Here is a 14,881-nt window from a genome sequence, read left to right as displayed (position 1 = left end):
TATCAATATTAATAACAGTAGTAGTTGTTGTGATCTGAAATTCAGTAATTAATATTCAACTGAGAAAGAATAATGAAATATCAACTTACAATATCTAGTTTCACTGTAAAAACAAATAAAAAATGTTGAGAAAAACTAGGATCAATTAAGAAAGTTGTTTAACAAATTAAACTGTTAAAGCCAAATACTAAGCAAACACGAGTAAAAATTGGGTTCTACAGTATGGAGGGAGCCAGCTGCGACAAGAGTGTGTGTCCCACTCCTAGTGGCAAAAGGTTGTTGCATGATTATTTGCATGCTACAATGCAAGTGTACCATGTTGAACACATGAAGTAGGTGAAAGTATCAAGGTTATTGGAGATAAAAAAATGTGTGCATATAGAGGTCAGAACTGAACGAGAAAAGTTATTATATGAGAAGAGATGAGGTGTTATATTAGAAAAACAAAGTTTATGACAGGTGCTGAAAGTTGCCTTCCCTCTAGTCAGCAGTTAAAAAACCAACAAAAGAATAAAAATGTTGGCAGTGTGTGCTGACAGTAAGTTGCCTTCCCATTAGTCTGCAAGGCCGGCATGGCCAGGTGGTTAGGGTGCTTGACTCACAACCTGAGGGTCACAGGTTTGATTCCCTGTCCCACCAAACATGCTCACCCTTTCAGCCATGGGGCATTATAATGTGACAGTCAATCCCACTATTTGTTAGTAAAAGAGTAGCCCAAGAGTTGGTGGTGGGTGGTGATGACTAGCTGCCTTCCCTCTAGTCTTTCATTGCTAAATTAGGGATGGCTAGTGCAGATAGCTCTAGCGTAGCTTTGAGCAAAATTCAAAACAAACAAATTAGTCTGCATTTCAAAATTAGTGATAGATACCCTTAACAGCTTTGCCATAACAAAGACAGGGTATGCAAGATGGTGGTAATAATTATTTGGATAGTTGGAATAATCAAAGATAATACTAATTGGAAACCAAAAGTTTGGCTAAATGATTATTTTTGTCGCAATTGATTCAATCATAATTTTGATTAATCAATCACTGGAATAATCAGAAACACCAATTTTGATTAGTTGATTATTTTTGTAACAATTAAAATAATCAAAATCACTAAGTGACATTAAATGATGTAAATGATGTTCACAGGTAATCAAGCACATCAGTTACTTAATTAAACCATCCAGCTCTAATGCTGATCTGCAGTATATAAACACTTCACTGCCAACTTAAAAAAAAAGTAATAAAAAGTAGTTTAAATTAGTACTGCTTATACAGGCAATACCATGTAGATGGGGATCTACCAATGCCTGATTGAATCAATCATTGAGTATGTTTATTTCACTCGTCTAGTGTTCATGAATTGTCTAGTGTAAATCATCTTTCTATGTTAATAAACAGTTCCTTATTGAAGTAGTTGAGGCTACTGTAGATGACCTAATCATCATGTTACAGAACTAAATCATCACACTAGCACCTTATGTTCCCTCTCAAGCACCGTCTATTGTCTGTGCTGTCTTTAAATTAAACTTGTCTACAAAGATTTGTAGTTCTTCTAATACATTCTTCTAGTGGTTCATGTCTTGATATTTATCCCTGAAGAATCATCTTTCTTCTATTCCTTTTTCTCATAATGACATCAAAGCAATTCAACTCATTGTGAGATGTGCAGTTACTTCATCGCATTCATCACTGAATGCACTGTTTGGAGCACACTTCTTGATAGTTGGAGTTGATGTAATTATTCAAGAGATGATAGTGACACAAAAGTTTAAGTTGTTTATTTTTGTAACAATGTGGAACAATCTGTTTTATGTTGCTAAAATATTTTTGTATTTTTATACTCTTCTTTCACAATGTTGTGAAGTAACTATATTTTGCATAATTTTGTCTAGTCATAAAGGATATTGTTAATCAATTTGTTGCTTCAGATTTTGTTTCATCAAATATATTCTAATTGTGAAACTCTTCCAGTTTGATGCAGACCCTGAAGATGATTGTGCAAGATTAAACTCATTTATTGTCTCTTTCTCACTTGGATGAAATAGTAGTTTTATTTTGTATGTTGCTAACATACAATCATCTTCAATCAATTGCTCCATCTAAATAATGATGGTGGTTATCTTTGTTCTCATAACTACCCTTGAATCACAACTGAATGGTCCTCTCATCAATGGATGCACCATTTCCATTCTGGTTGGTTAGATGTGTAACTCCTGTCCGAGGAGGAACTATATTTCTTTGTGGGACAGAATATGTTAGGAATTGAGTTAGTATTATTTCTTCCCTCAGATGCAGGCATGTGTTGGCACATAGTCATTACATATATTATCATATCATTACACACTTACTACATTACAAAAACACATGCAATCATCTTCAAGTCCCTGCAGTAAACTGGAATGAAGTGTCATGATCAAACAAGTCCAATAAATCAAAATCTAAGGCAATAGAATGATTAGCAGTATCCTTTTCAGATCATTTAAAATCAGTATCTTCCCAATATTAGAATTGTCACAAGTATAATATGATAACATAGTAGTTTCTCTTAAGTAATTTTATTTTCGTTTTATTTTTCTTCATTTGCCATTGACAGCAGAGTCAAGGAAGGCACAAAAAGAATCCAGTGTTGGTGTGTGCTTGTTGCCAAGTTGCATGGAAATATGAATGCATAATGTGGGTAAGGCTTTAGGCACTTTTGTTCTGGTCAAATTTAAGTCCCATCTGGCCAGGCATATCCACCAAGAATTGCTTAGTTGTTTCTTTTCATTATTGTTAATTGTTTTAGATAATTAATATAATGACAAGTATAGAAAGTAGTATACAACATTTGTGTCCCAAAGCAAAGTCCAGACCCATCTGGCTTGATACCATACCCATCAGGAATAGCTAGGTATATTCTCTAGCAGGGGTGTTCTGTACTACACTTCCAGCCCTACATCTCAAATGAGAGGTGGGAACACTCAGTCTTTTACAGGAGAGAAGGCACCAACCACAGAAGAAACTCTCTATATCAACTTCCTCAGTGACTTAGGACCAGAGAAGGGTCTCCTTGCTCCATAACAAGAATGGCAAGGGATCTTGCATGGAAGGGGGGGGGGGAGAACACAGGAGTGTGTGTGTGGACCATTGTCATTAGACACAATCTTCTGTTATTAGGTCTCCACTGAAAGACAGTACAATGAATTACCACAACTAAAGATAGGGCAGGGCTACACCGGATGCACTTTTTCTTTTTCTTAGAAAAGTGTGGAAATGACTAGGTAGATCATATATTGTGATACAATGCTAAAACAGTTTTGCAGAAAACCTTCAACTCAGTGGTAGGCACTGAGCAGGGGTGGGTGGAATTAACAATTCTCTTATCCCACTCTTGATGCAGATATTAGATACACATTACCTGTTAGGCAATGCCAACAACCTAGTGTAATATGATAACACGAAACAGAATTAAGTGATTGGTTTTCACACATGCTATGTGTTGTTGTTTTTTAATTATGTGAAAAAAATTCTGCACACACCAGTTGGTGTCATGAATTGCATTAGGGACACAGACATCATACAACATCGGCGATGGAACTAGAAATTAAAAATGAACAAGTAAAACACATCTCCCAAGAGCCTCTGGGTGATTGTAAAATGCAAAGGGAGGTGAAAGCCAAAGGCAAAAGAAACCATACAGAGAAATAAACAAGTTGAAAAGGATGTTTTAGGTATAGGCCACATAACATCCGACAATACCTTCTTCAAAGGTCAGCACTGAAAGGAGGCCATTATATGCCAAATTGTGTGAGATGAGATGGTAAATAGCATTCTTTTGAATTTGCCCAGGAGAATATGTCAAGATGGATGAGTTTACAAACCTAATCAGTTAAAATGGAAAGAGGTAAGCCATTTTAAAAACAGGCAATGGCAGTTTCTACAAGAGGGAATTGTCTAAGTGGGATAGCAATGGACAACCCTAACTGGACATAAAAGAGAAATTAGATCAGAACAATTGTATAATGAGGAAACAGAAGAGAAAGAGTTGGAAAAAAAACATAAACTTCCCAGGTAGCCCTAGTTTTTGAAAGAAAGGTCTTTATAATATCAAGTACAGGACATGTCTAAGGCATGAATGTTTAAATGATGGCCACAAGTGAGTAGAAGGAGGAAATAAGGTCTTCAGGGACAAAAGATATAAAAGAACAGGAAGTCAATGGTACAAATGAGGGGTGGGCATATAAGCACCAGAAGATCCATACAAGGGACCAAAATGGAAATAGGGACTGATCAAGGGGAACGATGGGCAAAAAAGGCTCTGAAGAAGTCAGAGGAAATAGGTGAAAGAAAGGAATTAGTGCCGAGTAAGAGGTAAAACTTATGGATAATGCCACTTGGTAACTGGTAGAGTTGAAATAGACAGGCTTCATCAGAAAGCCAGGTAAAGCATAAGTTCCAAGATTGGGTGCCTCCCTAACAGTTGATGTAAGAAATGACCACAGCATTGTGGAAATGGATCACCATGAGATGACCTGACAAGTATGACCAAAGACTTTAACAAGCCCAAAAAGCTGCAGACATCACCAGAATGTTGATAAGCAGAGACTGCTCCTGTTGAGACCAGACTCCCAAGAGTGGGTAAAGGTGTCAAGAACCACCTCTCCCTCAATCCTGAATGAGAATTAAAATTAAAAAAAAACTGAAGAAAATGATAAATGCTGAGGATCAGAGGGAAGAGGACAGGGGATAGGATGAGTAGAAAGAGATGATGGGCTATGAAAATGCAAGAACACATCATAAGGAAGAACTTGCATATCGCATGGGTCACTGATGAAGGGAGACTAGTAGTATGCATGCAGAAAGAGATGGGCACCAATGGTTCCAGAGCCAAGAATCACCCTCAAGATAAAGTTCCATTAATAGGTTATGACAGCCTGCCCTGTGGGAGATGGAATGGCAAGTACAAGCAACAAGGAAACGGGGTAGCCCCATAGGACTCTTGAGGTTAGGTAGCTAATGTAATTATCTGTGGACTAGTGAGTCAGGAAACCAGAGAATTAAAGTAAGATTGGTGATGAGCAACCCCAGCCCAAGATTCCAAGGAATTGATTTAGTCAAGGTGATAAGAAGAAGGAATGAAGACACATGAAAGGAAAGTATCCTCCAGGCTGAGGAGATCCCAAGAACAGAGATATCAAATTAAAAAAAGAGACAGTAGAGGAAGAAGTAATAGAAGCCAATGTAACAAACAAATAAGAATGGGTATTCCCATTAAAAATGTTAGGGTTGAAATGAAGAGCATCAGTGTGAAGGATGGAAATAGAGCAAAAGAGTCAACTAAAGATAAGATACAGATGAGCATATTGCAGGAAAGAAAGAGACAAGAAGGGTGAAAAAGGAGTGCCCAAGCAGACAGAAGGCATACAAGAAATTAGGGTTAAAGAAATATAAAAGGGTCATGAGAAGGACAAGGAGTTGAAACAGAAGGAGGTCCACAAAATAAAGCAACCGAAGCATCAGTATGCTAAACAGGTGAAAGAAATAGAACATCACATACTCGATTTATGTGCATAGGAAACAGATGAGGAAGAGTATCTGTTCCTCATCAGGGATAGAAGAGCCAGAAGCAAAGGCTGATGGTGAAAAAACTGGGTAAAATCATCCATGGGCAAGGCAGGTTCCACAGAAGGCAATGAAACAGAATGATGAGGGACCTGAAATGGAGAAAAAAGAGGCAGAAAGAAACCAACCACTCAATGTACAACAATGTTAGCATTATGTGGTAAAACATTAACAGTTAACTTATTGTTATACAATAGTTTATCACAGCTTCAGAAAATAGTGCTAGTTAAATTCATCCAATATTAATACTTTCTCATCATGGAACGAAATCTGAGACCTGTCACATGACAGGCATTTGCTCAACTAATTGAGCTCAAGGGAAAACCATATACAGATAAGGTACTCCCAGTGTGATGGCTAAAGAAAATGAAAGTACAATGAGGCCAAAAGTAATGTAGCACTTAAAGAAAAAAAGGCAGTTGATCAAAGCAACTAGAATCTCAAAAACCATAGGAAAAAACACATCTGAACACAGAATATCTGAGGAAAGAATGAGCCTATGATCATGTGTTAATGCTCACAGGGTTGTGTCACCTTCCTATAGGTGAAGGACTACAGTGTTATGATGACTGTACCATATGCTAGTGTAACACACATACAATTGTTCAGGGGTGGGAATTTGTTCAAGGTTTGTGACATATGCAGGAAATTTCCCTGCAGTTGTGTACAAGGAAATAGCACATAGTGGTGCAAACAGGTAAGAAATGTTTCTGAAGTTATAATTTAATGTTTTCCTGATAGGTACTTACCTCCTGTCATACAAATAGCTATTCTCGTTCAGTGCTGAACTCTATATGCAAACTTTTTTTTTTTCATGCCACAAGCCTTGAGCTCCCACGTACACCAAGATCAATGTGGTTCAACTGCATCTCACATGCAAATCATCATGCAACAACCCTCCACCAACAGAAATGCAACAACACACCCTCCTGATGCATGTGACTCCCTCTATTCCATTCTACCAAACTATCACTTTGAGTTTTGGCAGAAAATGGAAGCACTGGTTTTCAGTGGGGAGGAAGGATGGGAAGTGCGAAAGAGGTAAATACTTATCAGAAATACAATTTCAGTATAGGAAAATTATAACTTCCGATATGGTACATTACCTCCTTTGGAAACATTCTTTGGAAGCATCTGAAAAACATCCAAAATGAGTAGATCCTCACAGTAGAGGATCATACGTGAGAGATTGCACCACTTCTTTACCAGTGTGGAAAGAGGTGTTGCAGACATGGGTGGAAATTGAGAGGAGCACGTCCAAAAGGGGAAACAATAGTTGGATAGGAATCCGAACCACACAATATTGGAATCTCAATCCCATAGAGTACATCAATGTGGGTGAGAATAAAAGGATGTGGCTCTAGGTGTAGAGTGGCTAGGATGCAACGGACTGTATACAGCAAGCCAACTGCATCCAAAACCCAGCCACCAGGAACTGACATCCTCATGGGGGTAGGATAAGGATCATACCATCTGTAACTCAACTACAATCGAAAACCCAGCCACCAGGAACTGACATCCATGTGGAGGTAGGAAAGAAGATCATACTGCCAGCAAATCAACTACAATCCAAAACCCAGCTACCGAGAACAGACATCCATGTGGGGGTAGGAAAGAGGATCATACCAGTGGCAATCCAAAACCTAGTCACTGGGAACTGACATCCATGTGGGGGTAGGAAATATGATCATACCATTTTCACCTAAGTTCAGTAGACTTGAGGGAATCTCATACCTCCCGATCTATGAATGGAACATATGATAGCAATGTGATAAATTGTTTGACTGATCCCAGAAACCAGACAATTGGTATTGGAAAGATGTCTCTGTAATGTAAACTATCTCACTCAAAACCAATCTGACAGGAATGGCCCCCAGCACAATAACATCCTCGGTATAAGAGAATCATTGAGGTACAGCATAAGAGGAAGAACCATATTAATATGCAAGTTTCACCACCATGACCCACAACACAGGTGGAGAGAACAAGAGTATAAATGAGTGAGGAAACAGACACACCTATAATACATGTGTGAGGACTTATGTTGATTGGTTCAACTCTGAATCCAAAACCCAGCCACTGGGAATCAACATCCATGTGGGGTTAGGATGAGAGATCCCAATCAAAGGGGTAAACTGTAATTTTGACTGCTCACTCCAAAGCTACAACAACCTCTCAGATAAACCATTCAGAAATGGAGCTTCAGATTGGAGGACATCTTGCCAACTACACCAGCAGAACACCACTACCCTACTCCCAACTGAATGGATTTATTATAGGTTGCATTGTATATCATACCAACAGCTTAGAACTGTAAATTGGTAAACTCCAATATTCCACTAGAAGAAAAAAAGGGGGGGGGAGAAAATGAGGTGAAGAGACTGGAGGAAGGTCAACACCAGAAACAGTGCAATGGGAGACCACAAAAACCCTATTTTGAAAAGCAGACCACTCCTGATTTATTCAATCTAAGGAATGGGCAGCTATCCACTTTTGCTTTACCCATTAAATCCATATGTTTGTGTGGTCAAGAACAGGGATGTGAATGAAGCAAATATATTGCGAGGAAAATATACGAGCAGTGTTATGGAACACTCCATGGAAATTATAACTGTTTATTCATCATGGGCTGACAGTGCCGTATTGACTAGTTTAAGAATACCTGGACAGGCACCACTCACCACAGAGTGGGATCCACAAAGATAAAAGTGATAAGCCCCTGAAAAATAAGAGTTATATATACAAAAAGGTATCTTACCCAGTTACAATCTCACTGAAGAGTGAAGGATGGTGACAGGTGGAAGACGGTACCCCAACGATGAAGAAACAGCTACCTGAAGCAGATAATGGGAGATAAACATAGATGTAGTCCCAGTGCTCAACAGAAGAAACACCTCCAATGTACAATGAGGGTGAGATGCAGGTAAAAGGTAAGGTGCATAATCAGAGTGAAGACACCAGGAATTGATTATAGGAAAAAAGGAGACAAGAAAGAAAAGGCCAATCGAATCAAAAGCCAAATCCAAAGGGCAAGGGAGGAAGGAAAAAGTCACAAACAGAAGAGTGGTGCCAGGAAATGAAACAGCAGGAAAAGGAACCAACAGAAAGAAGCCTTGAAGGCAAAGAAGCAACATGGTATGGAACATAGAAGGCCAACTGGATCCAACTAGGATTAAAAGTGGGAGATAGAAGGAAACAAAATTGAAGATAAGGAAGAACACACTCCATGAGCTACCAAAGTGGAGAATAGGAAAATTGATCCAGAACAGAAAGGCAGATCAAGCTGAAGCATCTGAGAAAACCAGATCTGTGTCAGCCAAGAAGGAGCAATCAGACAGACTTGACACAGAATGGCAAGGATGAACAAAATCACCCAGGGAGGATGAGGAATGGGACAAGAAAATATTTGTATAAGTAGGTCCCAATCCTGTCTGAATGCATCAACAGCCAAGGCATGTGGATGAGGAACCGGAGGCAAAAACATACAGATCTGAAACAAGCTCAAAGGGCAAGGCACAAAAGTAGTACCAAAGCCCATGGTGAACAAATTTAAGACACCACCACGAGCAATGAAAAATAGAAACGTGAACATAAGAATACAAAACATCGACTGTGGGCATTCTCAGTCCTGGAGAAAAAACACACCATAATGTGACAAAGGACAATATAGGAAAAAGGGAAAGAATCAGGAAGTGAATGAGGTGGAACAGATCAATCACAGAACTCCAATCTGTATCAAGAATACATGACTAACAGAGGAACGTTTAGATGTAGGATAGGTAAATGACGGGAAAGTGCTGGACATTGAACATGAATAAAAAATGCAATGGCTAGAGAAAAATGAGCAATCAAAAAAGAAAAAAATCAAATGTAGCAATACAGATACCCCACATGATGCTAAAGTCACAGAAGTAATTCCCCCCAAAAAAATGGGCCAGTGGAGGAAGAGGGCAGTCCATAAGTCCCAATTAGAAGTGGAAGGGAAATGAATTTGGAACAAGACAGTGTCCTATCCCAAAAGCAAAGAAGCTACATCTGTAGGGAAAGAGCCAAAGATGGCAATCACCCCAACATGGAGGTGAGAAGGAGAAGGTATCCTATGAAAATCTCCAATAAATAGATAGAACACCTCAGAAAGGAAGTATATTGTGGGTGGCTAATACCAATAGGAGAGGTGTTAGGGGAAGAGGAAAGCTGGAAAATTTGGCTAGAGAGAGAGGAATAAGATTAACAGATTCTGCCTCCCATACAGGTAACAGATACACAAAGTGCAGAGAAGCAAGAAAACAAAAAACACTCTGCCTGATGGTAAGCTAAGGCAAAATCAACCAAAGCCCGTGGATGGTGAGGCATGGCAGCACTATCTCTCAAAAGTAAGACAAAAAGGACCAGCATGAACTAAAAATAAAATGTCTTGAAAAGGAGGGAAAAGAACAACAACAATTGTGAAACGTGTATAGAAAGGGCTGAGGTATCCCTAGCAGACTCCACAGTAGAGGCCTTGAAAGGCCAATTCATAATCAGGTGGAGGAAAATTGTCAAAATAGATATCATCCAGAATGAATTTGGCAGTTTGAGGAGGAAGGTGAGCAATAGTGGGAGAAGGTTGGGAAGACCCCAGACCCAGGGGTCCTCAAAAACGAAATTAATTGTAAGAAGTATAAAATATAATTAATTATGAAAGTGAAAAAGGTGTTATATTTAAAATTAAGTATATATTGACAATAAACAATTTAGTAGATGGTATTTGTTGAAGAAAACATATTTAAACTAATTTTCAATTTACCAGTAAGATGAGTGACAGGTAAGCCTAAAATTACAAAGACACATGGTAAGTCTAAACTAACATTGTAGTACAAAAGGATATCACTATATGTTAATCAAAACACCCTAACCTTACAAGAAGTAGGTACAAATTAACTAAACATATGTTATTGAAACCAAATGACTACAAATAATAATATTAATATCAAAATATTCAAAAACTATAACAGTATAACAGTTTATCTGTCCAAAGTCAGCGGACCCAAACGTGTGGATCAACTCATATTACAATCAATCTCCCAATGTACTAAAGCTGACAATTCCTCAGTCAAGTACCACCACCTGAAGCCTAGGTAACTGTACTGGAAGTAAATGAAAACATTTTTGAAGTGGAAACATAAACTTCGGTGAAAACCAAAAAAAGTGAAGAGCAATAAAGATAAGTGACTGTTAGGCAGAATCAATTAGAAGGAGTCACGTGCCTCAGGAAGGTGTGCTGCATTCCTATTGGAGGAGAATTGTTGCATGATGATTTGCATGCGAAACACAGGTGAATCACATTGATATTGGGGTACATGGGAGCTCAAGGCTTGTGGCATGCAAAAATAAATTTGCATATAGAAGGTAGCACTGAACAAGAATAGCTATTTATGTGAGCAGAAGTAATGTACTGTATTGTAATAAGTATTTATATACTACAGCTTAGTATACACTTGTCATGTTTCCAATAATTAATGTAACTATACATCACAAACCTTTCAACAATAAACATCTTGTACATCTAATATCATGTGACTCTTGCATTACATCATACACTGTAGTTTATGCATAGAGAAAACAATTTTGCCAAATGTGAGTACAGAATTTGTGTGTGTAATGTAATAATTGTGTAATGCTATGATATTATATGTAATGGTTATATACCAACAGATGCCTGGATCTGAAGGAAGATATAAGGCTAACCTAATTTCTCACAGCATTTATAATTAAATGTTAATAACAGCAAGAAAAAAAAATTACAATTTTAACAATTCAATTGGTATATCACCCATCCCTACCTTATAAGAAAGAACAGGAACTGTAGGTTTTATGGATAATATCAGGAAACATTATATAGTATTATATTTGAAAAATCAGGAAAAAATATGGTCTCCATGTGGGATGAAAAATTATAAACTTACCACATAGTTAAAGCCACTACTAAAACAATATAATGAACTAATCTACATATTTGACATGAACCTCTTCCATGGGAAAATTTAAGTGACACTAAAGGGAACTTCCTATAACAATAAGTAACTAGAACAACTGCAAGTTCACTACATTCCAGAATATTTTCCACTTTCAAACTTGTCTAAACTAAAAGGAAAAGAAAGGCTTAGTATGCTTCACATACTAAAGCTATTCTGATGATAAAAGAAATGTTTAGGTTAACACATTTTTTGGGTTATAAAATTTTTCAATATTACTGTATTTCTTGCTGATATTAAACCAGAAGTATACAATAAATGCTCCTAAATGATAACTGTTAAGAAACAGTACATTAAGTATTATAATGTCATGTGCATGTTACGGGGAAGCATTATCAATTTAGAAGAGAGACAGTATACAGTTTTTAAAACTGCACATCAGTTAGATGAACTTGCTAAATACCATTTTGAAAACTTTGTTAGTTCTGAAGCATGTATACATGTACATGTATATTGGTAATGATGCATAAATTTGTCCTTTTCATTTGAAAAATGCTCACACTTGTAGCTTTAACTTTCTTATTAAATGTTATGTAAATTTTATTATAAAAACATGTAAAATTTCACAGGAACACTACAAGATTGTTTCTTATAAGAAACAAAACAATGGTAGCTTTCAAAATACTCTGAAATTATGCAAACTAAAAAGACTTAAAAGTTATTCATTATTATATCCACTGGAGAAAGTATGTATGTTTCCTTTCAGGTTAGTGAAGCTATCTTGTTCAGAATTTTTTTTTATTTATGCACACTTATGTTATTACAGTTTATTAAGGATATTTATTAAAAACTAATATTCAATTTGTATTCAGGAGTCATTTTGTCCTAGATAATGATATTTTCTAAAAGCATAAAATATTATATATATAAATAAAATGATGACTTTTAGAATTGAGAAAAACACTACGTATTAAGTATGTCTATTTAAAGGAAAACCTATGTAGGAAATATTGTAGTATTGTTCAACTTAAATAATACAAACTCTTCTTACCTCTTTTAACATTAGTATTAGCAGGTGAGTCTCCTTCCATGCTTGAATGATTTTTACTTTTAGCACAAACTATAAAAATAATCATCAGACCAATGAATAAAACAAATTGCCATGGACATAGACAATAGAAACCAAATTATGTTAATAAGAACAATTTGTGAAGATTATATCAAGCTAGAAAATTATTATTTCTCTGACCTAAAAGCAGTCACTCTAAAAACATTTTTGGCAAACATTGCAAGTTCAGTGTTATTTCTTTTCTTGCTTTGTACACAGGTTTAATAGTATTTTGTAAGAACAATTTGTATAGATTAATATAGTGTGCTGCTACAAATGCAAATTGTGGTTCCACGAATGACACATTCAGTACTAATATATTTGGTTCATGGAAAATTTTCAATCATTCAACAGTGCATTGTTCACCATATATAGACTTATTAGTGGAGGAAAACCTGTTAAAGCACTTTCCATAGAAAGATGCTTGTCTCTTGAGAATGTTAACCAATCCAGAGCTCAAGTATACAACATTTCCAAGAGGAAGCCCTCAATTCTATCCATGGAAGTGGAAAACTCATATAGTAGAATATTTACGACAATAATTGGGCATGAAATGACATCCAAACCAACACAGGCCAATGCCTTCATCCACAAAGTAAAGATTATAGCTAAAAAAGAAAATCCTTTGATCCAGAATAGTCACTGTGATGAAGCTAGACTTATCTTGTGATTCCATTAACAAGATAAAAACAAGGATCTGAAATCGATATATTTTTACAAACCAAAAGTTCATAAGTTCCCAGCTACATCTTGACAGCAATAGAAAAGTGCGTGAGAAAGGTGGTTCAAAAAAGTGGAATCACAACAATACCATTTGACCACATACTTGTAAAGTCCCCCAGTGTAGTTTTGATCTGTCAAAATGTGTGATCTAAGATTGACCTTTCCATTTACTGCAGAAACTTATTACAATGGTAATTACAGTGATAGGAAACAGTGACTCAATTAAGTTTTTAAATTAATAAGAATAAAATCAAAATTATTTAATGCTTCAAACTGCATGTGTGTGTGTCTATATAATGAATATGATTAACTCCTAAATAAACATTTCCTTTATTTAACAGTATTTGCATGGTTTGACTGCATTTGATACAGAAATGTGAAATCTCCCTATTTTCAAAAATTCTCCCAGTTGATACCTAAAGGGAGGACTCCAAGAGGTGATTTTCCCTGCTTAGGGAGTCTGGCTTGATCCTTGATCAGGATGGTGGCCTTTGAAATGGGTTATCTTCAAATGTGGTGGATGCAGTGAATTTAAGAGAAGGATTGATAAACATTTGAATGACAAGGGCTGGCTTTAAATGTTTTTAAAGTGTAGTTAGTAGATAGACTAACAGACTCCTTGTAGTCCTTAGATTTTATGATGTTTTATAAATGGAAGGAAATTTTTAACATTCCTTAGTCTGAAAAGGAAGGATGTTCTTGCTATCTGACTAGTGGAGAAAAGGGGACTCAGTCCTGCCATGAACTTCATTCTAATATTCAAGTACTATTCTCTTCTGTGGACTAATACTAATAATTAGCAATACAAACTTATTCTAGATGAATGAAGTGGTTTAAAGTATTCAAATACTGAGAACAGTTTAATTTTTGCAAATGGAAAGGTGGAATATCCAAAAATATGAATGTACTAAGTAGCTTTCAGCTACAGTGTTCAGTTACAAGCAAACTTTACTATTTTTTTTATGAGCCTGAACTGAACATGCTGTTTTAAATTCAATAATGTATTACCCACAGAATTTCAAAAACAAGCAAAACTAAACTTGTTTCATATAGTTTTATGGACAATAAGTACTCATACACACACATGCCCATTCACAACACACATTTTTAATATTCTTTTCTGACTTGTAATAATTTGTTGCACAAGTACCTAATGAAATGAAAAATAATAATTTCAAATGATGAAACTGTATATTATATTAACCTACATATTCTACAGTGACCTCACCTATGGGAAGATTTAAGTGATAACAAAGGAGAAGGGTCTGTAACAATAAATAGCTAGAGCAAGCTTGCGTTGACCACATACCAGAACTTTAAAAAATAAGTTCTGAGGTTGATTCAAAATATGTGACTCATGCACATTACAAAATAATAAATTACTCCAAACTTCATTAATCCTTTCATGTTTGTGGAGTTGAGACATTGTGGGTGTAAGCACTCAACTCCTAACCCTTAACTGATTTTCAATAGCTGCTGGCTAATTTGACATCAGTGTCTAGATG

The 14,881-nt window shown here is 36.4% G+C and overlaps 1 protein-coding gene across 3 annotated transcripts in view; it reads right to left on the bottom strand.

The window, feature by feature from the left end:
* The window catches only part of LOC106464315 (SH3 domain-containing kinase-binding protein 1-like), a 98,454-nt gene that overhangs the window by 76,239 nt on the left and 7,334 nt on the right, over nucleotides 1-14,881 (bottom strand). For 2 of the 3 annotated variants that reach the window (XM_022392013.1, XM_022392014.1), the window contains exons 2-3: nucleotides 12,597-12,665; nucleotides 5,527-5,683 (exon numbers count right to left, since the gene is read on the bottom strand). In XM_022392013.1, the coding sequence (XP_022247721.1) occupies nucleotides 5,527-5,683; nucleotides 12,597-12,608 (169 nt within the window). In that variant the 5' untranslated portion in view covers nucleotides 12,609-12,665. The remainder of the gene's footprint in view (nucleotides 1-5,526; nucleotides 5,684-12,596; nucleotides 12,666-14,881) is intronic. The other variant, XM_013924446.2, reaches the window with a different exon arrangement.

This window comes from Limulus polyphemus, unplaced genomic scaffold, assembly GCF_000517525.1.
Source record: "Limulus polyphemus unplaced genomic scaffold, Limulus_polyphemus-2.1.2 Scaffold1618, whole genome shotgun sequence".
Classification (NCBI taxonomy): Eukaryota; Metazoa; Arthropoda; class Merostomata; order Xiphosura; family Limulidae; genus Limulus; species Limulus polyphemus.
The sequence above is the reverse complement of the archived record's forward strand: the minus strand, read 5'-3'. Positions and strand labels throughout refer to the sequence as shown.